The 23,914-nt window shown below is 35.8% G+C and overlaps 1 protein-coding gene across 1 annotated transcript in view; it reads left to right on the forward strand.

Moving 5' to 3' along the window:
* Window positions 1–391: 391 nt before the first annotated feature.
* The window catches only part of TMEM168 (transmembrane protein 168), a 28,864-nt gene continuing 5,341 nt past the window's right edge, over window positions 392–23,914 (forward strand). Inside the window, exons 1-4 of the mRNA XM_008686518.2 lie at window positions 392–519; window positions 5,011–6,267; window positions 19,398–19,540; window positions 21,617–21,891. Coding sequence (XP_008684740.1) covers window positions 5,140–6,267; window positions 19,398–19,540; window positions 21,617–21,891 — 1,546 coding nt within the window. The 5' untranslated portion in view covers window positions 392–519; window positions 5,011–5,139. The remainder of the gene's footprint in view (window positions 520–5,010; window positions 6,268–19,397; window positions 19,541–21,616; window positions 21,892–23,914) is intronic.

Here is a 23,914-nt window from a genome sequence, read left to right on the forward strand (position 1 = left end):
AGTTTCGGTCCAGCCCGAGGCGGCGGCCTAGAGGCTCCATGGGCAAGGTCTGCGGGATCCTTCGTGGTCTTCCCGCTCCCTGTTCGCCGCCGATCCTAGGTCCCAGAAGGCAACGGAGGCCGGACTCAGCCGGCACCCTAGGTGGGGGTGCTGCGTGTGCTGTCGCTGCGCCGGGCACACCTGGAGCGGCGGCGGCTGGGGGAGTTTGGGCGGGGAGGGGGCCGGGCCTCAGGGAGGAAGTGCGCCGCGCGGTTTGACCCCGGCGGCGTTCCGTACCGTCGCGGATTCGGCGGCAGGAACATGGCGGCCGCGGTCGGGCCGGTAACGGAGAAAGTTTCCAACGAGACGGGCCTGTGTTAGTGCGTGTGGCCTCGGGCCCTCGACCCCCCACCCTCACCCCGGCGTGCCACCTCCCAGCTCCGAGTTGCAGGCTCAGCCCCAAGGGCCCTCCCTTTACCGTGTTGGCCCCAGAGCCGACTCCGGGGGTTGAGAGAGCGTTGGAGGCGGCGGCCGAGTCAGGTAGGGGGGTCGGGGTGAACAGCGGGGTGGCAAGACCAGAGCACAGACACCGCCCAGGGTTCTGCGTAGTTCGAGCCCCTAGTTCCGCACAGCCGGTCTCCCGGGGCCGAGATTGCGATACCTGCCCTGAGAGTAGTTGACGGTGGGGGTTGAAGGATGGAAGGTGGGGTGCTCCGTATACCCCGCGGTTCCCCAGACAGTTGGGCCCCGAGTTGTGGTTGCCTTCTCCCAAAGTAGAGGGGTGGTAGAGAACTGGCAGACTCTTTCTGGAAGAATTGCTCTTGGTGCCCCAGTACTAAGAGATTGAATATTTAAGTTGCCTTTTTACTTGTATGTAATGGGCCAAAGAGTTAACATGAATTCATAGAACCAAAGCACGGGAATTCCCCGACCTTGGGTGCTCAGATTGGTTCTTTCAGCTTTTGACGCTTCTCCTAGATGGGACGGAAATAGTTTCTGAGTCCAAAGCTGATGCAAGTGATACGGTGTGTGTATGTAGTGGCTCTAGTGAGCCATTAATGCCCTAGAAGTAGGACACCGAAGAGAACCAACTGGTTTGGAGGAATTTGGATGAATTAAGTGAAGGCTGAAGTAAGGCCAAAAGAGAAACATTCATGGACTCTCCCTTAGTTCTACTACTTATGAGCTGTAGGATATTATACAATTTTATTCTCTTCATGTATTAATAAGGGTCAAATAACTGGCATTATTATTAAATATAATTATTTCTGTAGTAGTCTCTATTTCTTTCACAGGTATTTGTTGAATACCTGCTTGGTGCCAATTTTTTTCCCAAGACATGGGTACACAGCATTAAAGACAAACTTTCAGAGACCTTGTGATCGATCCAGTAGGGAATGCAGAGCTTAAAGAAATGACAACATTTTGCTATTACAGAAGAAGTGCAGGGATCACATAAATGAGTCAGGGGTAATCTCACTAAGAAAATGATTTATGTGAGACCTGAAGAGTAGGAGTGAGCCAGGTGTGAGGACTGGGATGGGTCTAGGAGGAGGGAAGAAGTGTACCTGGAGAGGGAATAGCAGTGATGCACTTCAGAATTGAAAGGTCAGTATGGAATACAAAGTTCAAGAGGAGAAGAGATGCTGCAGGAAAGTTATTCACATCCAATATGGAGAACCTTATAAGGCGTGTTAAGGAATTTAGACTTTTTTGCTTAAAATGATGGGAAGCCATTGTAGGGTTTTTACATAACAGAGTGAACTAACAAATTTATTTTAAAAGAGACACTTCTTGGAGAGAGCACAGGTACATATAGGGAGACATTCAAGCATGAGATGATAGTGGCAAAAATTGGGATTTTTGATTTGGGGATGGAAAATAGAAATATTTGAGATGTGTGTAGGAAGAAAAGTGGATAGAACTTGGTGAGGACTAAATATAGGTGGTGAAGGAGAGGAGGGTTTGAGTAGTATGTGGGGTTTTATAAAACAGACTCTTCTGTGCTGCATTTTTATCTGTTTCACAAGTAATTTCTCATTCAATCAAAAATGGCAGACCAGTTGAAAAGATGTGATACTTTGTTTTACTCTCTGATTCAGCCATTTGTCCTTTGAAGAAGTTCAGAATGTGGAAAGACTTGTAAATTAGCCATTTAAAAATATTCTGCACGTTGATTTTGACAGTGTGGTTGCATATATACTGTGATAAGGATGTTATGGGTATAATTCACATGTTTACCTTTTTTCCTTTTTAAAAAAAAAATTATTGGTGAGCAAGCACAGTGGGAGTAGAGGGAGAGGGAGAAGCAGGCTTCCTGCTGATCAAGGAGCCAGATGTGGGGCTCGATCCCAGGACCCCAGGATCATGACCTGAGCTGAAGCAGCCACTTAACCAACTGAACCACCCAGGCACCCTTGTTTACCTTTTTTCTAGGGTTTTACCTCTAAGAGAGCTGGTGCTTTTATTTCTATCAGGTAGATTAATATATGTATCTAGTTGGGGAGAGAGAATAATTGAAGACATGGAAATAGATGAGATTGCTTATAGAAAGTGTACAGTGAGAGAAAAGCCTGGACCTGGGATTGAACATCTGAAGGATGGACTGAGAATCAAGAGTCTTCAACAAGACCAAGGAGGAGAAGTCAGTGAGTTAGGAAGAAAATCTGGAGGTTGGTCTTTGAAAGCTAAAGGAAGGGCAGGTTTCAGAAACTGAGAGAAGTCAACAATGTCAAAGGTTGTTTGAAGAAAGTGCAGGATAATAAGTGAAAAGTTCCCATTGGTTTTAGGAGCTTATAGATCATTTTAGAATTTGGCAGAGCAGTTTGTTGTATGGTGGGAACCATTGTTGAGTGGTGTGAGAAGTGGAGCAATTAAATAATAGCTATCAAAAGAGGACAGAAGATTGAACTTAGGCAAGAAGATGGGGGTGTGTGAAAATTGTTTTTGTTTCTGGGTTTTTTGGTATTTTTAAAAAGAACTTTGCAAATGTTTAAGTGCTAATGGATGAGAGAAGAGTGGGAGTTTGAAGAGCAAGGAGATTGTGAACTTCTGGAAGAGGTAGAGAGGAAGAGATATCCAGTACGGCTGAAAGATTTAGCCTTAGATAGGGAAGGGACACCCTTCTTTCCCTGTATCAGATGTCGGTAGAGGTGGGTTTGTGGTGTTGGAAACTCAAGTAAGCTCTCTTCTGACAACTCTTTTGGAGGCAGTCATCTAGTGAGAGTGCAGTGAGTGGGAAGTGGGTGTCAGAGATTTGAGGATGAGAGGTTGGATAGTCACAAAGAATGGGAGAGTGTTGACCAAAGAAACAGAAGGATGTCTCATGAATTGGGTGGCAACCATTGCGCCTAGTGTGTGTTTTTTCCTCCATCAGCGTTCAGTTGTCTAAGCCCAGACTGTACCATCAACCGTTTGAGGATCTATATTCCAACGTATTTGTTGAACGATTATATTACAGGAGTGATTTTTTTTTAAGAAATGCAAAGCACTCTAGATTTTTATCAATGTCTTACATAGGAGCAGAAAAGGTAAAGCCAAAATATACCAAAGGAAGACATTTTCTTTAGCAGTGTATGGTATCTTAAGAAATGACTGGATGAAGATGTAATTGAGGAAAATCAGAATACTGAAATAGGTTTATCTATAAAAAATATACATGTTGAAGTAGAATTAGTAAGAAGTAGATTTAGTAACAGTACTTAAACGTCCCAGAGACTGTAAGATTCTCACTCAGTAAAATTCTCCTCCAGTCAGGCAGGTAATTTAGGGTTAATTCCAGGTTATCATGTTTTTGTTAGGTCTTTCTTTTACTGTCCTATTTTTTTTTTTTTTTTAAGATTTAATTTGTCGGAGAGAGCACACGTGCACAAGCAGGGGGAGCAGGAGGCAGCGGGAGAAGCAGGCTCCCCGCTAAGCAAGGAGCCCAGTGCAGGACTTGATACCAGGACCCTGGGATCATGACCTGAGCTGAAGGCAGATGCTTAACCGACTGAGCCATCCAGGCGCCCCTCATGTGTCCTACTATTAAAGTATCAATAAGCTGTACACAAACGAGTCATTTTTGGAATTTTTGTCTGGTTGAGTTCTCCATGGGTATTTAATGTGACCATGAGCTGTTGAATGGATCAGTTCTGAAACAGTATACCAGAAACTTTGATTATCTCGTAGACAGTTAACATATTTTTTGACCACTGTCACATTTTAGGTGCAATTTGTGGAGGCACTCAAAGACTAAAATAATTATCTGGGTTCTTTAATGAATAATTGTTAACATTTTAAAACTAAAAGTTTAATGTACGGTAAATATTGGTTAGCATTCTAACTTTACAAGTTTAACTAGAAAGTTCAGGAATTGGCTTGCTATAGAGATAGTATTTAGGTCTAGAAAGGAGGTTTGATAATGCAAGTAATTAGTAGAGATAAAAGTACAGAGAAAATTATGGGTTAACTTTAGGGACTAACTTTAATATAGTTAAACTTTACTTCTGGTAAGTTTATTAGTTAAACAATGTAAAGACTAAGATTTTATAGCCTGTCAGAGCTGCCTTGTAAAAAGATGGAGAGGATTTTAGGCAGGTAGGAACGGTCGCTATTAGTGGATACTAGTGCTTTTCACATTAGATGTAATGATGAAGTCCATCATTCGGTTTAGCTGCTGAGTAATTTTTGATTGTGCCAAATCCATCTTCTACAATCTAAGCTAGGTTGAATATCGCACATTTGTGCATTGTAGCTGAAAAACCAACCATTGAAGTAAGAATGGCTTAGTCTTTGGAAAAACAGTTTCACTGATGGTGATTTAGTCATACTTCTTAGCATATGTTAAGTAGAAAGTGCTGTCATTTTTATTGGGATAAACTGAGTTTTTTAAACCAGAAACGGTTACCATTACGATACATGCAAGTTAAATTTAAACCTGAGTTTCAGAAGAAACTTAATTCTCACTTATTTATTATTTTGTACAAAGAAGAGAGATACAGAAGATAAATTATATAAAATTAACCCTGACATATTTTTTCTCCTTTTTAGATCACTATAAACAAAAAGTCCACCAGAGGAAATGCTGAAGTAGTAGTTACGGATACGCTGGATTTGCTGGATGAAAAACAAGCAGTTAATTTTTGTACCACGGGGAGAAAGCCCAGATTGCCAGATTACATGTGTAAATCACTGCGTTACTGCTTTAGTCATTGTCTGTATTTAGCAATGACGAGACTGGAAGAAGTCAACAGAGAAGTGAATATGCATTCTTCAGTGCGTTATCTTGGCTATTTAGCCAGAATCAATTTACTGGTTGCTATATGCTTAGGTCTTTATGTAAGATGGGAAAAAACAGCAAATTCCTTAATTTTGGTAATTTTTATTCTTGGTCTTTTCGTTCTTGGAATTGCCAGCATACTCTATTATTATTTTTCGATGGAAGCAGCAAGTTTAAGTCTCTCCAATCTTTGGTTTGGATTCTTGCTTGGCCTCCTGTGTTTTCTTGACAATTCATCCTTTAAAAATGATGTGAAAGAAGAATCAACCAAATATTTGCTTCTAACTTCCATAGTATTAAGGATATTATGTGCTTTGGTGGAGAGAATTTCTGGGTATGTCCGTCATCGACCCACTTTACTAACCACAGTTGAATTTCTGGAACTTGTTGGATTTGCTATTGCCAGCACAACTATGTTGGTGGAGAAGTCTCTGAGTGTCATTTTACTTGTTGTAGCTTTGGCCATGCTGATTATTGACCTGAGAATGAAGTCGTTCTTAGCTATTCCAAACTTAGTTATTTTTGCAGTCTTGCTGTTTTTCTCCTCATTGGAAACTCCCAAAAATCCAGTTGCTTTTGCATGTTTTTTTATCTGCCTCATAACTGACCCTTTCCTTGACATTTATTTTAGTGGACTTTCAGTGACTGAAAGGTGGAAACCCTTTTTGTACCGTGGAAGAATATGCAGAAGACTTTCAGTCGTTTTCACAGGAATGATTGAGCTTACCTTTTTTATTCTTTCAGCATTTAAACTTAGAGACACTCACCTCTGGTATTTTGTGATACCAGGCTTTTCCATTTTCGGAATTTTCTGGATGATTTGCCATATTATTTTTCTCTTAACTCTTTGGGGATTCCATACCAAATTAAATGACTGCCATAAAGTATATTTCACCCACAGGGTAGATAACAATAGCCTTGATAGAATCATGGCATCCAAAGGGATGCGTCACTTTTGCTTAATTTCAGAGCAGTTAGTTTTTTTTAGTCTTCTTGCAACAGCGATTTTAGGAGCAGTTTCCTGGCAGGTAAGCGTATAGTTTGTTTATTATGTCAATGCCTGTGATGTGTGATTTAATGCTTGCTTCAAGAGTTAAATTACTAGAATCAAAAAGTCACATTCCTGATTTCAAAAGGAGATTGTTTTTTGGTGCTTATTTTTGTTCATGGAAGTATTGAATGAATATTGACAGTATAATTTACTTTGATCTCTAGCAAAGAGGTACCAAAATGTTAGGAATACTCAGCAAGTTACAGGCCTCCTGCCTTCTAATTGTTCATTAAACACTTAGAGATTAAAGATCCTTAAATATTAACATTTGATGGGTGCTTAGAGATTGCACATTAGTCCTTTCATTTCACACAGGAGGAAACTGAATGCCTGAGAAGACGCATTCAGGGTCTCTGGTACTGGCCCTAAGCGGGTTACCTAGCTTCTATCTAGTCCACTGGTCTTTTCACTACAACACTTTTCTTTTATATAGACACTTCCCATTTATGTAAAGGGTGAGTAGATATATAACATATCAGGTTCTCAACTGTAGATCAGTGGCTCTCCTAAGAAAGAAAAATTGGGTTTTACAATACATTTGTTGCCCATGTATGTTAAAAAAATTTAAAAGTTCTTTTGTAGACAAAGATACTTAAATTGCATGGTTGGAGTTTATATTTATAGTATTAACATTCTTTGAACATTTATTGACTGCAGGATGTATCAGATATTGTACTGGCTGCTGGAGGTTGCAAGATGAAAAAGAAATGTCTGTCTTAAGTCACAATCTCTAATGGGCTAGGGAAGAGGCAGGCATGTAAACAATTATTACAGTGTGAGAAATGTTGTAAATTGAGTACATCAGATTAAGATGTAGGGCAAAAGGGAAGGTCACCTGTGCTTGGTGCAGTTGTCTGCTTTGGTCCAGTTACTTGCTATGGAGTGATTTCTAGATGTGAGTGTTTGAAGGGAGATGTAGAGACTTGCCTGGGCATGGTGCCTTTTTGTCAGCGTGGGCTAGGGCAGGGAGCCTGTGTGGGAGTCAACTAAATGATAAAAACATTGTGGGTGTTGCCTGAGGCTATCTTCCTCACTTTACTTGCTAGTGCTGGGGACTACCAGAATCATGATGATGGTGAAAGTTGATGTCAGAAACTGTTAAAAGAGTTCTGCTTCTTTCCCTCACCTTTTTCCTGCTAGCTCCTTTTCTGGCCCTAACTACTCCTCCCCTCCCCCCCCCCCAGTCAGCCTCATTCATGCTTGAACACCTTTTCAGATCATCAAATCCTATTAACCAGTTATTGTCTAAGCCACCATATCTGTCTTGTTTTCGTATACCAGTGGTCTTCAAATATGGTATGTGCACCACTGGAGGTACACAAAAGCTTTCCAAAGAATAGGTCAGCAAGAATAATTTTAAGAGAATCAATTTCCAGATTCTGTCCTTCCATTCTACTCTTTTTTTAAAGTTGATCTACCTCAGAATGCCTCTCAGTTTAGGTGTGGAGTGCTATCTCGTTGTGGTTTTAATTTGTATGCCTCCAATGACTAATGATGTTGAGCATCATTTAATGTGTGTATTAGTCATTCACTTATCTTTGTTTTTAAAATATTCAAATCTTTTGCCCGTTGTTAAATAGAGTTACTTCTCTTTTTATGATTGAATTTTAAGTGTTCTTTTTATATTGTGGATACAAGCCCTTTATCAGATGATTTGGAAATGTTTTCTCCCAGTCTGTGAATTATCTTTTTTTCTTATAAAACACATTTTGAAGAGTACAGGTTTTTAATTTCGTGAAGACTGATTTATCAACTTATTCTTTATGTACTGTGTTTTTAGTTTCATATCGAAGAAGACTTTGTTTAACCCTAGGTCACAAAGATTTTCTTCTATAGTTTTCTTCTAGTCGTTTTATTGTTTCAACTTTTACATTTAGGTGTATGATCTATTTTGAAAAAAATTTTGTCTATGGTATGATGTAAGGATCTAATATTTTTAAAATATGGCTTTCTAACTGTTCGAGGAAAAGACTATCCTTTCCCCTGTTGAATTGCTTCATAACTTTTGTCCAAAGTCAATGAAATATAAATATAAGGCTTTATTTCTGAGCTCTCTTTTTTGTTCCATTGATCTATATGTCTGACCTTATACTAGTACTGTGCTGTCTCACAAGATACTTTCTAATTACCTTTGAAATTTCTTCTTTGACCTTTGGGTTATTTAAAAATTGGTTGTCTGATAATGTGATATTTGAGGGATTTCCCACATTTCTTGTTACTGATTTCTAATTTAATTACATGTGATTGGAGAACATAGTTTGATTTTAGTCTTTTTTTAAGACACGTTTTGTGGCCTGGCATGTGTTTTATTCTGGAGAGTATACCATGTTCACTTGAAAAAAATGAGCATTCTGCTGTTATTGGGTACAGTGTTCTACAAATACCAGCTAAGTCAAGCTGGTGGGTTTTCTTCCTAGATCTATATGCTTGCTGATTTTCTGTCTATTTCCATTAGGACTGAGAGAGGGATATTAAAAATCTTCATTATAAATTGCTAAATTGTGGGTTTGTCCTTCAAGTTCTGTTATTTTCTTGTTTCAGGTAGTTTTGGGTTCTGTTCCAAGTACATACATACATCTTTAATTACTACACCTTCTTAATATAGAGACCTTTTTATCGTTATAATAAACGGCCTAGTTGAGTAGCTACGACAGAGACCTCATGGCTCACAAAACCTAAAATATTAACTCTCTGGCTCTTTACAGAAAGTTTGCCAACTCCTGTTGTAGGCCAGTGCTTCTCAACCTTTAACATGCATTGAAATCATGTGGGGATGTTGTTAAATTTCTGAAGATTGAAATTGATTTTGGGAGACAGCTTGAACAGTTAAAGGTGATGCAGAAACTCCTGGTCAAAAGTATACCCATTGAGTAACAAGGTATTAATTTAGCTATTTAAACACTAACTTGCATCTACCTGAGCTGTGTCTGCATTCCCCAGTTTAGTTGCTATTTGGTAACTGCTGCCTATGGTGTGGGCATTGTGTCTTTGATGCAGTTAAATTTTTTCAACTTAATTCTGATTTAATCTTCTGTTTAAAGATTTCTCAAACTGTGCTCTGCCCTGTGTTGGGTGAGATGTTAATGAGTATACTCAGAAAAAGTGTCAAAGAAAGGGAAACATTTACAAACTTACCATGAAATCCTTGCCTATACTCCTCATTAACCACCTCCTCCCACCACACCTATTAACCTGTGAAACATAATTTAGGAAACACTCCACTGGATTTATATAAAGTTCCAATCCTTTTGGCTGATGAAAGCATCAGAAAATTATGTAGTGAAAGGCAAAAAATTAAGAGTTTTGTAAGGCCAGGAGTATATTTGGCATAACATTACTGTTAATACAAGTAAATTCTAAGCCCTGTCTCACATTCTTTAAATTAGATTTTGTTTTTTTGAAATTGAACAATGTTTATTATTCCTAAATGATACAGATACTGATTAGCTTTTTAATAATATATTCTAAACCTATTTCTTCACATTTCTGTGAGTGTAATATTCAAGTGCAAACTGTTATTTTCCGTTGTCTCATTAAAATCTCCTTTAATGGATTTCCACTGGAAAAATAGTTCCACTGGTTGGGTGGGGACAGACTCAATGTGGCAGGAAAAAAAAAAAAAAAAGAACTAAACCTTTTGAGCAGATCAGTCAGCCAAAGATAGGATCAGTGAAAGTAGAGACAGCCTGAAATCAAGTGTAGCTAGGGGCAAAGATAAGGACCTGGACTAAGGTGATAGTCTTAGCCTTAGCACGCAATTTTTCTCTAAGATCTTGTTGAGAAGTATAATATAAAGAGAACTTGAAATAAGCTGATGAAAGAGTTGAACAGTGTTCTGACGTGGTGGATAGTCTAAAATGTAAAAAAAAAAAAAAATGTTGAAAGAATAAAGAGCAGTTGGGAATGTAGGATGATGGATTTCATCGAGTTAATGACCTAGCAGGCATTTGGAATGAACAAAACATTTTATAGTAGGTTTATTTTTTAAAGTATATTTTTAAGAAGTCCAATGTACCGTTATTTTTACTACAAGAGGAGTAAGACCAAACAAAGCAGGAGATTAATCTGTTGCATGGAGCACAATTGTAGCTTGGACCTTAATTTCCAAAAATGGGCTTAGTCACTTTTTCTTATTTTAAGCTTATTTGCATGTTAGTTTTGGGTTTTGTTAGTTTTACTTAGCTTAATAATATGTAAATTTTTTATTAAGGAAAAATTTGCCTATAGTAATATTAACCCTTTTTTGTGTATAATTTTGCAGTTTTGACAAATACATATAGTTGTGTGACTACCACTACTACAGTCAAAATATAGAGCAGTTCCATTATCCCCCGAGTTCCCTCCTGCTCCTTTGTAGTCAACCCCCAGTAGTTGACAACATCTGTTGTTTTCTGTCCCTAGACACTTTTCTTTTGCAGAATGTCATACACATGAAATCGTACATTATATAGCTGTTGGAATCTGGCTTCTTTCACTTAGCATAATTGATACAGATTCATCTGTATTGTGTATATGTTTATTCCTTTGTATTGCAGAGCAGTATTCCATTATATGGATATCTCACAGTTTATTCATTCCTCAATTGAGGGGTGTTGAAATTAGTTTTGGTAATTATAAAAGTAGCTAGAAACATTCATAGACAGGGTTTAAGGTAAATTTTTATTTTACTTGGTGTGGAATTGCTGGGTCATGTGATAAACATGAATCATTTTTAACTTTTAAGAAACTACCAGACTGTTTTCAAAGTGATTGTACCATTTTGCATTCCGACCAGCAATGTATAGGAGTTCCATCTGCTCCACATAATAACCAGTGCTTGGTATTGTCTATTTGTTTTTGTTTTTTAACTATTCCAATAGGTGTCTGGTGGGAATTCGTTGTAGTTTTATTTTCTATTACCCCAGTAACTACTGATGATAAGTATCTTTTCCTGTGCTTACTTGCTACAGTTAGTCTTCTCTGGTGAAGTACCTGTTCAGATCTCTTGGCAATTTTTAAAAATGTGGATTGTGTGTTTCTTTATAGTCAGTTCTGAGAATTCTTTATATATTCTAGGTATAAATCCTTTATCAGATATAGGACTTGGAAACATTTTCTCCCAGTGTGTGGCTTATCTTCTCTCTTACCATGTTTTCTGAAGAGCAGAAGTTCTAAATTTTGCCACATCCACTTTATCAATTTTTTTTCTTTTATGAATCTTTTGATGTCCTATCTAAGAAATCTTTGACTCAATTTGAATAGAATCTTGGCTAATCCCACACGGATAGTTTTGGTCTTCACTTTTCCTTAGTTTTATTGAGTTTATTAACATTCTCAGAATGAGTCAGTAGTATCATTCTAAGTCATTTACATTAAAAATCTGGAATTTACCATTAACTTCTGTTGTGTTCTATTCATAATCTCATTCTAACTTTAAAATGGAACATTACAGCTGTTGTTCCCTGCAATTTGTATTGTGTTTATTGAATGTACTATTTGCTTTCCTCTTTTATCCTTGTTTTTTTTTTTTTTAAATAAGTCAATTAGACTTAGTAACACAGCATTTGGTACTAGTATTATTGCTCAGCTATAGGCTATTCAGAAATTGTAATAATCGATAATTCATATAAGGATAAAAGGGGAGGAAAGCATCCAGATACCCAAGGAAGTATACCCCATGGCTCACTCTTAGGTTTAGAGATTCTCTGATATCATTCACACGAGATTTTATATGCCTTTCCTTGCCAGCCATTGTCATTTGCAGATTCCGTGGGAGTATGATGTAACTTTCTGTAGAAGCCTTTTGACCCAAACCAGAAAAACCATAATCACAGTTGATTTCTCTATAGGGAAAGCAATGGCAATCACTGGGTTTGACAGATGGAACAAGATCAGCCTCACATCCAATGAAGGGACGAAATCCACAGATGCAGCAGTTTCATTTCTAGCAAGATGGCAGGATCAGCCATATTACTTCACTTGGCATGGGGAGCAGGGAGTTTTCAAATCTGCTGCCAAAACTAAAAGTGCACGCGTTTCATAATTTTTTGTTTTGTTTCATTTCTATTTCTAAAGTTTTGAGCTATTTTAGTCTAGATGAGAGAGGGGGGACACTAATTCTTTTTAGCTTGAAGGCATTCTTTTAATTTGATATTTTCTCATTTCTGCCAGAACACTATGAAACAGGAATACTTTTTTCTTCCCTAAAAGACCAGCAATGGTCCTAATTTTGTTTTTCTTGAAGTAAAAACAAGGTTTTTCTTTTTCCCCAGATGATTTTCCAGCTTTTAAAAATTTTAATGACCTTAGAGAATTTTTTCCATTTAATAAGATTTACCATTTATTAACTGTTGTCTACATGTCTACACCATTCTGTGTACTGTCTTTGTTTACTTAATCCTCACGGCACTCTGAGATAGGTACCATTATTATTCCCATTTCATAGATAAGAAGCTTGCGTGAGAAATTAGGAAACTTGCTCAAGGCTGCAGAGCTGGTATGAATCCAGGCAATCTGCCTTCACAGCTCTTAACCACTTTACTTAGTTCCATGTATTTTTAGAGTTGGAAATGAGCATAGAGATTATTTAATGTAACCTCTTTATTCTGCCCACGGGAAAAGTAAAATTCAGTAGACTTCCTGAGTATGATTCCCATACCACCGCTGTTTCACCTTTATCAGGATTGTCACCTAAAAAATGTCTGTTTTTGCTATCTGTATTTTGAGATTACTCAAAAGAAGAAAAAAGATTTCTAATACATTTACTAGAGCTTTTACTCGACATCAATATCTCCTATACAGTAATAGTCATTTAGCTTTTTGTTGTCTTGCTCATAATGACTTCATTTCAATTTAAAAATGCTTCACTGCAAATTGCAGCTACCATTTATTGTGCCAGCCATATTCACATATTTCTTATCTATACTACAAGCTCACAAAATAAATAGTGTCCCCTTTTATAGATTGTGACTCAAAAGGTTAATTAATTTGCTCATGTACTCACAGATGGTAAATGGCTGAGCTAGGATTGAACCAAAGTCTAACTCCAAAGCTTAAGTCCTTTACACTAGACCCTGTTGCCTCTGTATAAAGAAAGCTCTTGACTTTAAAATTGTGAGGCAGCTTTCTTAATGTCTTAAAATTTCCTCTACTGAGCAAATCTTTGGAGGTTGCCCATTGTTTCTCAAATATGGGTTTCTTACATGAGCATAATACCTTCATTTATATATTGCTTTGTAATATACATTTTATATATTCTCTTAGTTGGACTTCATTTTCTTTAGACTTCCATGTATACTGTTTCATAGACTGGTTTACTTAAGATGACTCATACAAAAATACTTCTAAACAATAATTTTATCTCTTAACTAAATGCCAGATTTTTAAAAATGAAATTCCAACATTGATATCTGTATATTGCATAGAGATTTTGTTCCTATTATCTGAGATATTTTATGATATGAAAGTGTTGAATGTTTTGACCATGACTTGAAAGCCCAGCTGAACAGAGAATAGCTGGTAACTACTTTTCTACAAAGGATATTACTTAGAGTTGTTTATTGGTCTGCTAGTATGTTCAGATTCTGTCTGCTTTGAAATTTATATCATGTCCTATAGTTTGATAGTGAGCTTAGGGTGATCTGGAGAAATGGGGGAAGAAAAGTACCTACACTTAATAGTTTTGATTAGGTAAGTTGATCATACTTATTACAGGGAGTTGTTTAAAATATAAGGAGTACACCAAAGTCACAAATGACTTTTAGGTTAAAGCTGTAAATGTTTGCATGCCAGGAAAATTGAAGCTTTCTGAAAGTGGCAAGTGGACAAAACATCCTAAATTTATTTTTTCTCCCCCTGGACATATTTACCATCTGTTAAGATTGCTAATTTTTTGTGTTGCCGAACTGATCACTTTTATTTGTGTGTGTTATCCTGATAGCATATTTAACTGTTTAAGCTTGCTTACTCAAAATAACCTAATACAAATATTCAGTGTTTTCTGTTAAGTTGGACTTTTAAAAATTAATGTCAACATAAAATTATCAATTTTCTAAGATTATAAAAATAACAGATGATCTGTTGGATATGAGTTATCAGTAACCCTCTGAATATCTGCATATTTAATCCTATTAAATATTACCATCAGTGTTGTATAACTGACATGAGAGTATTAAATAACACCACTTTCAGTTAACATTTTAATTGGAATTTTAAATTATTTAATAAGGCTTCCTACTTGAGTCATGTACAGACTGATTTGCAATTGAAGTTTATCATTAAATAGTTTATAATTTAGCAGTGAACTACATTAACGCAGTGCTTTTTTTCTAATGGTAAAATGATGATATATTTTAATTTCACAATAAAAATCTTAGTAGGTTTGTAAAATTCTTTGGTAATACAGAAGTCAGTAATAACCACTGGTATTATATACATATGAATATTTAAAGACAGACTAGTCTGTACCCTTGACATAATTTGATAAGTAGGGCCATATTTAAATATTTCTGGGTCACTTTCAGAAATGGAAATTTCCATTCCCTTTAAGAAATAGGAAAGATGAGGAGATAGCAAGCTAATAAATAGTCTTAAAGGAAAATGGTTTGATTCAACAAAATGAAAAGTTAATATTTTTTCATGGTACAACATTCTGTTACAATTTACATGTTAAAATTTAGTTCCCCACTCTAGAATATCAAATTCCTTGCTTATGTCATGCAATTTCCTAGTAACTCATAGTACAGAAAGGCTGTGTACAAAACTGAACTTCTCATTCTTGCTTCTAGGAACTATCCTGATTTTTGTAATAACGTGCAGGGGCTTTTTTTGTTTTTAAGAGGGTGCTATTTTTTTGTAATTCTGTTTTTAAAATTCTGTTATGATGTCTGTATAGCAAAATAAATAAACATGCCTGTAAGATTGAGTAGACCAGCTTTATTTAGCCAGATTTTTAAAAATATGTGCCTTTAATAAGTGTGCCAAAGACAAATATCGTATGATTTCACTTATATGTGGAATCTAAACAAAACTAACAAACTCTTAAATATAGAGAACTGGTGGTTGGCACAGGGGAGCTGGGTGGGACGATGGGCGAAAGAGATGAAAGGGATTAAGAGGTACAAACTTCCAGTTATAAAATAAGTCTCAGAGATGAAAATACAGCATAGCTAATATAAATAATATTGTGATAATGGTGACTACATTTACTGTGGTGAGCACTAAGTAATATATGGAATTATTGAATCACTGTGTTATACAACTGAAACTAATATAACATTGTATGTCAGTTATACTTCAATAAGTTTTTTAAAATGCCTTAAAAAATATGTATGCAGCAGTGCATTTTCCTTTAGAATACTTACGACTATTTATTGCAGCTACTTCACATACCTCTTTTCTGGCCCCTGAAGGCTTTTGTGACCCTTGCTATAAATTCTAACAGTGAATTATTTAGCTTCTTACATTGCTATCTTGATCAGAAAAGTACTAGTTATGTAACGTTAAAGGTAGAAATAATAAAGTTGTCATATTGGTCATGTTATTTAGTAATTCTTTTATATGAATGGCTGACATAATGTAGAAGCAATCCTTTGATCAATTAAACCCATAAAACAAAAGATTTTTTGTTACCCTGGAGCAACATATGCAATAGAAGGTATAGAAAATAAAAAAGTAATGAAATTATTAGTATTTGTATTGTAAGATGATTACCTGGCAAACCTAAGAGTTAACTGGAAAATCAATTGAAAATGCTATTACAGTTGTGAGAATTATGCTGCCTCTTTAACATTGTGAACTCTGTCATAAAAGGTTGATTTTGTGGATAGTTATTAACCTAGCCACTATTAAACCTATGTAAATTTTCTTGGAATTATAGGAGGTAGGTAGTATAAGAAGAAATAGTGTATAGTGGCAATATATATTTTTAATACATTTAGGTGGCAAATAACATGTAAAGATATGAAAGTCAATATCCTGGAAGCCCATAATCAGAAAATGTAATGGAAATCATTCCATTCCACATTCCATTCCACAAACATAAAATGAAGAAGGTTTAAAAGAAACTTACAACATTTTTACAAAAAAATCTAAAACTCCACTGAAGGTTTCAAAAGAAGACTTGAATAAATGAAAATATGTATCATACTTTCTGGGATAGTAATACTCCACACTGTGCCCTGAGGAAGGAAGGTTTAAAGCTGAGCTGCACTGCTAGTGCCAAGAGGAGCAAAAATCAAAGCCCAGAGCTTCAGAGGTGGGGTCTCTGGTAAATTAATTACTCCCATTTTAAGACGACACACTGAAGGAAAAGGGTGGAACCGTGTTCATTACAGAGCTGTCATGAATTTACATCCTGACCCTGTGTCCTGTGAGTGAGCTGACCTGGATTAAGTGGTCAAACCTGGATTAAAATACGGAGTTGTAATGCCCCCAGCTCCCTGGAAGAAACAAACAAAAATCCTCTTGGAGAAAGGTATCATTATCTTAGGCCTGAAATTAGTCCTATAACTATAGAATTTTAGGCCTAGGATATGATGTGTGTGTGTGTGTGTGTGTGTGTACATATATATGCACACATATATGCATACATACATATATGCACACATGTATTTTTGCATACAGTGTTCAGCTCATAGATATAACCAGGTACACACACACACGCACGGCAAGAGCAATAAGCAGCAGGACCAACAGACGAGATGACCAGAAAGTCTTGAGATACTGGAATTATCAAAGAGTAAGCCATGTTTACCAAGTTGAAAGTAATAAAAGCAAAGATAGTATATAATGGTAGGAAGTTGGAAACTATAAAATAGTGACAAGCTAGATTTGAAAAAGAACAAGTTTTAGAATCAGAAAATAAACTACCTGAAATTAATTCAGTGTGCAAGACTAAGCAGACAAAGCTGAAGTGAGCATTAGTGAATTGGAAGATTCATTTCAAAAGAAGCTATGCAAGAAGGAGCACAAAAGAAAAATAGAGAAAATACAGAAGACTAAGACTGAAAGAGGATACAGATAGATGATCTCTATTTTATTGGAGTCCCAAAAGAAAGGAGGAAATAAAGGCCAAAGGAAATATTTGAAAGGACAAACCAATGGAACAGAAGAGAGTATAAAAAATCCCATAATACTTGATTTATGGCAGAGATGGCACTGTAATGTGGAATGGTTGAGATTTTCAGTGATTGGTAATTGAGTATTCAAATAGAAAAAAATGGAATTGGACCATTAACAAAAATCAGTTACATTTGGATTATTGACCTAAAAATGTGAAGGGCAAAACAGTAAAGACTTTCAAGGGTAACGTAAAATAATCTTGACCTTTGGGTAGAGGAAGTTTTCTTTAACTTACACAAAATGACATTACAGTTAAAAACACGCTAAGCAAGGGGCACGTGGGTGGCTCAGTTGGTTAAATGTCAGACTTGGATTCTGCTCAGGTCATGATCTCAGGGTCATGAGATCAAGCCTGTAGCTGTGCTCTGCGCTTTGCGTGGAGTCTGCTTGTCCCTCTCCCTACCCCTCTTGCCCCTCCCCCTGTGCATGTACACTCTCTCTCAAGTAAATGAATAAAATCTTTAAAAAAAGAAAACCATGCTAAGCAAAAAACAGCATTAAGGGAGGGGGGAATAGCGTTTGTCATATAACCCACAAAAGTTAAATATACTGAGAGCAAAACAAAGCTGTAAATCCATAAGAAGGCAGCCCCGTGGAAAAATGAGTAAAATATTTAACACTTCACCAAAGATGAAACTCAAATTATAAAGGGATTTAAAATAATAGAGAACTCAATACTTATTCTGGTTTTATTAAAATAGGAAATTAAATGGAATCTAAAGATCAATGATAGGGAATCAGTGAATTAAAATTTTATACATATGATAGGAATGCCACTTATTCTTTACAAATGATTAGCATTATATTAATAGGCTTACAGTATATTAGTATACAGAACATTACCCTGCTTTGATAAAAAAACATGAATATATGTGAAGTCTGAGAATATTTCAAAAAGCGTGTGTGGAGGACAGTACTTGGCAGTATTTTAATCACTTCTCTTTGAATTGTATTTTCTAATGTTTCTAAATTGAGCATGTACTGTATCTTATGCAGTTGATAGCAAACTGTCCAAAATAGGGCATTATATTCATTTTTCCATTATGGGACTCACCTATTTTTTATTAAAATTCTGAAGGAATCAGCCATCTCTTAGCATTAGAAAAATGCACGTTCACGCACAGAGGCGCATAACCACATAATATGTGGAGTAGTGACACAGAGAATGTGGGAGAGTGATAGTGTTGCGGAGCTTTCGCTCAGGACCAGGAGGGAGTGACCATCAGCCTTCCATTTTCTTTTCACTTAAATGGGTCCTTTATTTTTTCTGGTCTTTTTTTTTTCTTTCAGTTGCAATTACTACCCAATCTTGCCTCCTCCTTTTACTATTTCTTTTTGCCTCCTTTTTTCTCTTCTGCTTTTAGGATGCTTAGATGCCCTTTATGTATATAGAACATATATATACACACACCCACATTTTTTTTTTACAACTTTGAATATACAGAGTCTAGAGCTTTTCAAAGGAAAACTTTTAAAAGTTTAAATGTAAGTCTGGGATTCATTTTGATAGCTTTAGAATCTTAAGTTTTCTGTAAGATTTTATTCTCTTTAATTTTGGACTTTTCACAAGAAAAAAATGAGCCCTTTCTAAAGTAACTTTTCTGATAAAGTAAATGATGTTATTTGAAAAGTGATGTAGAATATGTTGGTTTTAAAAGGAAAGAATTTGTTTTCTGGCTTTTCCTGTCAGAGCAAGAGGGTTTTGTTTTTTTAGTTTGGGTAAGATGTTACCTGACAAATTTAAAAAATATGATGTCCTGTATTTGTTTTGCCACAACTTCTGAGAAGCTTCCAGATTAATTTAGGTTTTATTGCTCATCCATGTATACTTTCTCATATATACTGCTTCAACTTGGAATTGTTTTTAGGTTATTAATTGTTCTTTCTATCTTTTTGGAAGTAGGGGCGAAACATTTAAGTATACATTATATAAATATGTGTACATATGCACACACATAAGTGCAGTCACACACACTGTATAAATATGCTGTTTTAAATTTCTTTTAGCCGACAAATGGAATCTTCTTGAGCATGTTTCTAATAGTTTTACCACTGGAATCCATGGCTCACGGACTCTTCCATGAATTGGGTAACTGTTTAGGAGGAACATCTGTTGGATACGCTATTGTGATTCCCACCAACTTCTGCAGGTACAGTAATCCAGTATAATTAGCGGTGACTACTTGACTCTTAACATTTTCCTAATATTTGTATGAATTTGAATATGAAATGTGATAGCTCATTTTTTCAAAAGTGTAATATTTTCAAAATATACTGCTCTTGCAGTTTTTTCATTTACCCCAAATGCTTAAAAACTTTTATTTACTCTGCGTAATGATGTAATCTTCAGGATTCAATTTAAATATTTTTTTGATAAATGTAATTAGCTTACACTTAGCTAAAAATCAGAAAATATGAATGACAGTTCTAAGCAAAGGTCCTACCCTTTCTTTAGAAAAGGTTATCTTGTTTAAGAAAATGTCCTGTGAAACAACATGGTGAAATTTAATAGCAACAACATGGTGAAATTTAATAGAATGTATACTGGACCTCAGAGCCCTGAATGCTAGTTCTCTGTTAACCTAGGCAAATCATAACTTCTCTGAACTTCAGTGTTTTTACCTAAAATGCCAACGACAGGGGCTTCTGGGTGGCTCAGTTGGCTAAGCGTCCAACTCTGGATTTCAACTCAGGTCATCTTCTCAGGGTGGTGAGATCGAGCCCCAAGTCGGGCTCTGTGCCGGGTGTGGAGCCTGCTTAAGATTCTCTCTTTCCCTCTCCCTCTGCCCCTCCCCCCAAAAAATGCAAAGGGCAATACCTATTCTTCCCATTTCAGAGGAACATTATGAAGAGCTAATGAGAATATGAATGTAAAAATACTCTGCTCAGTGGAAAATGTCATACAAAAAATTGGGAATGAAGTTAAACACATATTTGTTTCATTGTAGTTTCATTCCAAAATAATTTTTGTCCCTAAATGTGTGGCAAATCTTTTTGAATCTGTAAATATTGCCACATTAAAATTTTTTTATAGTACGTAACTTTGAAATAGAAAAAAATAGTTCTTTGCTGTTAATACATTTTGATTACTAAGTAATCATACTTTCCTTGGTGGTTTTTGGGATGAGCGAGGGGGAAGACTTGAAATAAAAAATGTTTTATTTCAAATATTTGACATAAAAACTAGAAACAGACTATCTGTAGTAAATATTTTACTTCATGTTAAGGGCTTTATAAAAAGTTGCAAATTCTTATGAGAAGTAAATAGATTTAAGAGGGTCCCACAAAGTAAGATGTGACAGTTTAGCAGAGAGAATACATGGAAATAGTAATTTGCATAGATTTTTCTGATTTTTGTTAATGCACTGCTTATTCTTTTACTGTTTGTGACTGCTAAATGTTACAAATAGAGAACAAAGTGTCTTATTTTAATGAAAACTAGTGTCATTAGAATAGTACTCATAATATATGAAGCAAAATGTGAGGTTTTCAAAACTACTGGAAGAAATTCCTTTTCTGGATAGGAGTGATGATTTTTTTTCTTCCTCAATATTGATATTTCGATTCTGCTAGATTCAAGATGTGGTTTTTCATCTTTACTATAGTACCGTTTTACATTTGTTTTAGGATCAGATCTGTCTTCAGTTAGTGTTCAGTCGTATAATTTTAATAACTGTTACAAAATGTCATTTACTAACAATTTCTTCCGTCATTTATGTTCCTTAAGTTCGTAGAACTTGAATGCAACTTTGTAAAGACTGTCTTTTTCAATATAGAAATATAAAACATATTGCTTCCATATTTTGTTAAAATTTTTTTGTCAAGGAAAAAAAGTTCTTTCATTATAGTTCCCACCTGGGTGTTCTTGAAACACAGGGTAAAATCAGTATGATCTTGCTTTTAGAAAGTCTTATTCTGTACCTGTCATTTGGTAAAAGAGTATGAATACAGAACAAAGAAGAGTATTATCTACATTTGGAGATCTTTTCCCAGCTTTCAGTTTGGTGATTATTTTATTGGTTATATAAAAGTTATATAGAAATATAACTTTTAGAAACTTGGCTTTGATGTTTAAGCTTAATTCTTAGCACTTTAGAAAAGAGGATTTAAAAAAATTCTGCCATTTAGTTATCAGCAACTGTTATGATTCTTAGATAATTTTAAATGAAGAGTAAGAATGTGACATAGAATGAACACTCTAAACACCAAAATAATTTTTTTTTCAGTCCTGATGGTCAGCCAACACTTCTTCCACCAGAACATGTACAGGAGTTAAATTTGAGGTCTACTGGCATGCTCAATGCTATCCAAAGATTTTTTGCATATCATATGATTGAGACCTATGGATGTGACTATTCCACAAGTGGACTGTCTTTTGATACTCTGCATTCCAAACTGAAAGCTTTCCTCGAACTTCGGACTGTGGATGGACCTAGACATGATACGTATGTTTTGTATTACAGTGGGCACACCCATGGCACAGGAGAGTGGGCTCTTGCAGGTAAACGCAACTCTGGCAATTGCACTGTTATGAAGATAGACCTATTTATGGCAATCTGCCCTTCACACTGAAGTTAAATTTCCAAAATTCTCATTTTCTACCTCACAGTTTACTAAGTATACAGATGACTCTCTTTTGTTTTTCTTTTCTCTTGCATACCTGTTTAGCATGGTATTAGTAATCTCTAAAGGTTTTGAGGATTGTATCTTGTACTGATTGGAAGAAAAAAATCTGCTTAATCTGAGACATTATCGGTTTCCCTTTAATGTATTTTCAGATTTATTAAATATAGTTACATTTTTCAGAAGCTGATTAACTTGACTAGTACTTCTAAGTCTTTAAATGTTATGGTTACTGATTTCAATAGTTCTGCACATGTGCAGTTTTATTTATGTTAGAAAGCTCCCTAGGAGTTTAAACAGCAAGTGAAATGATATGGTGGGAGTAACGCTTAGGTCAGGAGACCTTGGTTCTGGTCCTGATTTTGTCACAACAGTGTTATTTTTGGCAAGTTACCTAACTTCTCTCAGTTTCACTTCTCTTCTCTGTAAAAAGAGGGGGTAATATTCAATCTTCTTGCCAGTGGTGAAATGAGATCTATTTTATATTTAAATTTGTTTGTTGGGCTTCCCAGCTAGAATAGAGACCCTGTAAGGGGCTTTGTTTTATGAATTATTTGCTTAGTGCCTAGAACAGAGCCTAGCAGATCCCCAGTAGGGATCCTTAAGTTACAGATAGTTGGAAGAAATCATTGAATGAATCATGAAAAAAAAAAAGGGGGTAATTTTCTTATTTTATGTTAGAAATAGTCCTTTTAGAACTTAATTCTATCCTGCTTTTTCCTTAAATATAGATGTTTTACACTAAGAACACCTACAAATAATAAAATAGATATAAGTAGAAATAGATATTCAGATCAAAGACAAATATAAACAGAAGTGTTATGGAAGGACAGGGGTCGAGCTCCCCACATAAGAACTACAAGTAGAGATGATTAAAGTTAAAGTAGAGATGATTTTAAAGCAGTCATGGTCTCACTAATTTCATGTTAGATTTGTAAGGAGGGTTTTATCGTAAAAATACTATTGTAATTTTTGGTTTTGCAAATAAATATTGAATAACTTAATGCTGTCTAGGAGTAAAGGCAAACATTTATCAGGCATATTTGAATCAGTTACTATGTTTGGTACTTTATAGACATTAAATTTAATCTTCATTTAAACCTTGAGGTAAGTACTATCTACCTCTATCATCTTCATTTTTCAAAGAATAAAATGGAAACCTAAACTTGTCACATATCTGTGGTTATACAACTGGTAAGTGATGGAACCATAATTCAAATCCAGATCTGGCTAACCCCTTAAAATGTATTTTTCCCCATTGTACCATGTGCTGCCAAAGGCTAAAACCATTAAGGTAGAGAAAATCCCATGTTCTGGTTTAGTACATGTTTTTGCTAGTCCTATTCACCCATTTTCTAAATACTGTTGAAGAAAGTAGTCAGCATCACAATTACTTGAATGTAGTTTGTGAAATCTTTTACTTGACCTGTAACTTTTTAATAACTCAATGTAGAAAACAGCTTTTTAAACCTTAATGGCGATTTTAATCCTAGGAGACATAGCCCTCAAAGGCGGACAGTACTCAAAAATAGTTCTGAACCGTCCTGCTCAGAGGAGAATGCTTTAATCCATTCCAGCCCACATGACAGGGAGCTTTGAGCTCTGAGAATTATTATCTTTCTGAAAACCTGTAAAATAGGAAACATCATGACTATATTTTACGTGAGTTAGCAAGTTAAGAGCAGGTCCAGAACTAAATACTGCTGTGAGAAAGAGAATCTGTATTTGCCCTTTCACCACATACCTTTACTCACAGTGCTTCTCAGAATATGTAGTCGTCTCCTTACATTTATGGAGTTTCATAATATGGAATCAGATATTTTTGCCTCTTTGAGAGTAAAAAACAATTATGATAATGACAAGAGAGAAATAAATGAAAAAAAAATGTAGATAATCTATAA

This window comes from Ursus maritimus, unplaced genomic scaffold (genome assembly GCF_017311325.1).
Source record: "Ursus maritimus isolate PB19 unplaced genomic scaffold, ASM1731132v1 scaffold_3, whole genome shotgun sequence".
Lineage (NCBI taxonomy): Eukaryota > Metazoa > Chordata > Mammalia > Carnivora > Ursidae > Ursus > Ursus maritimus.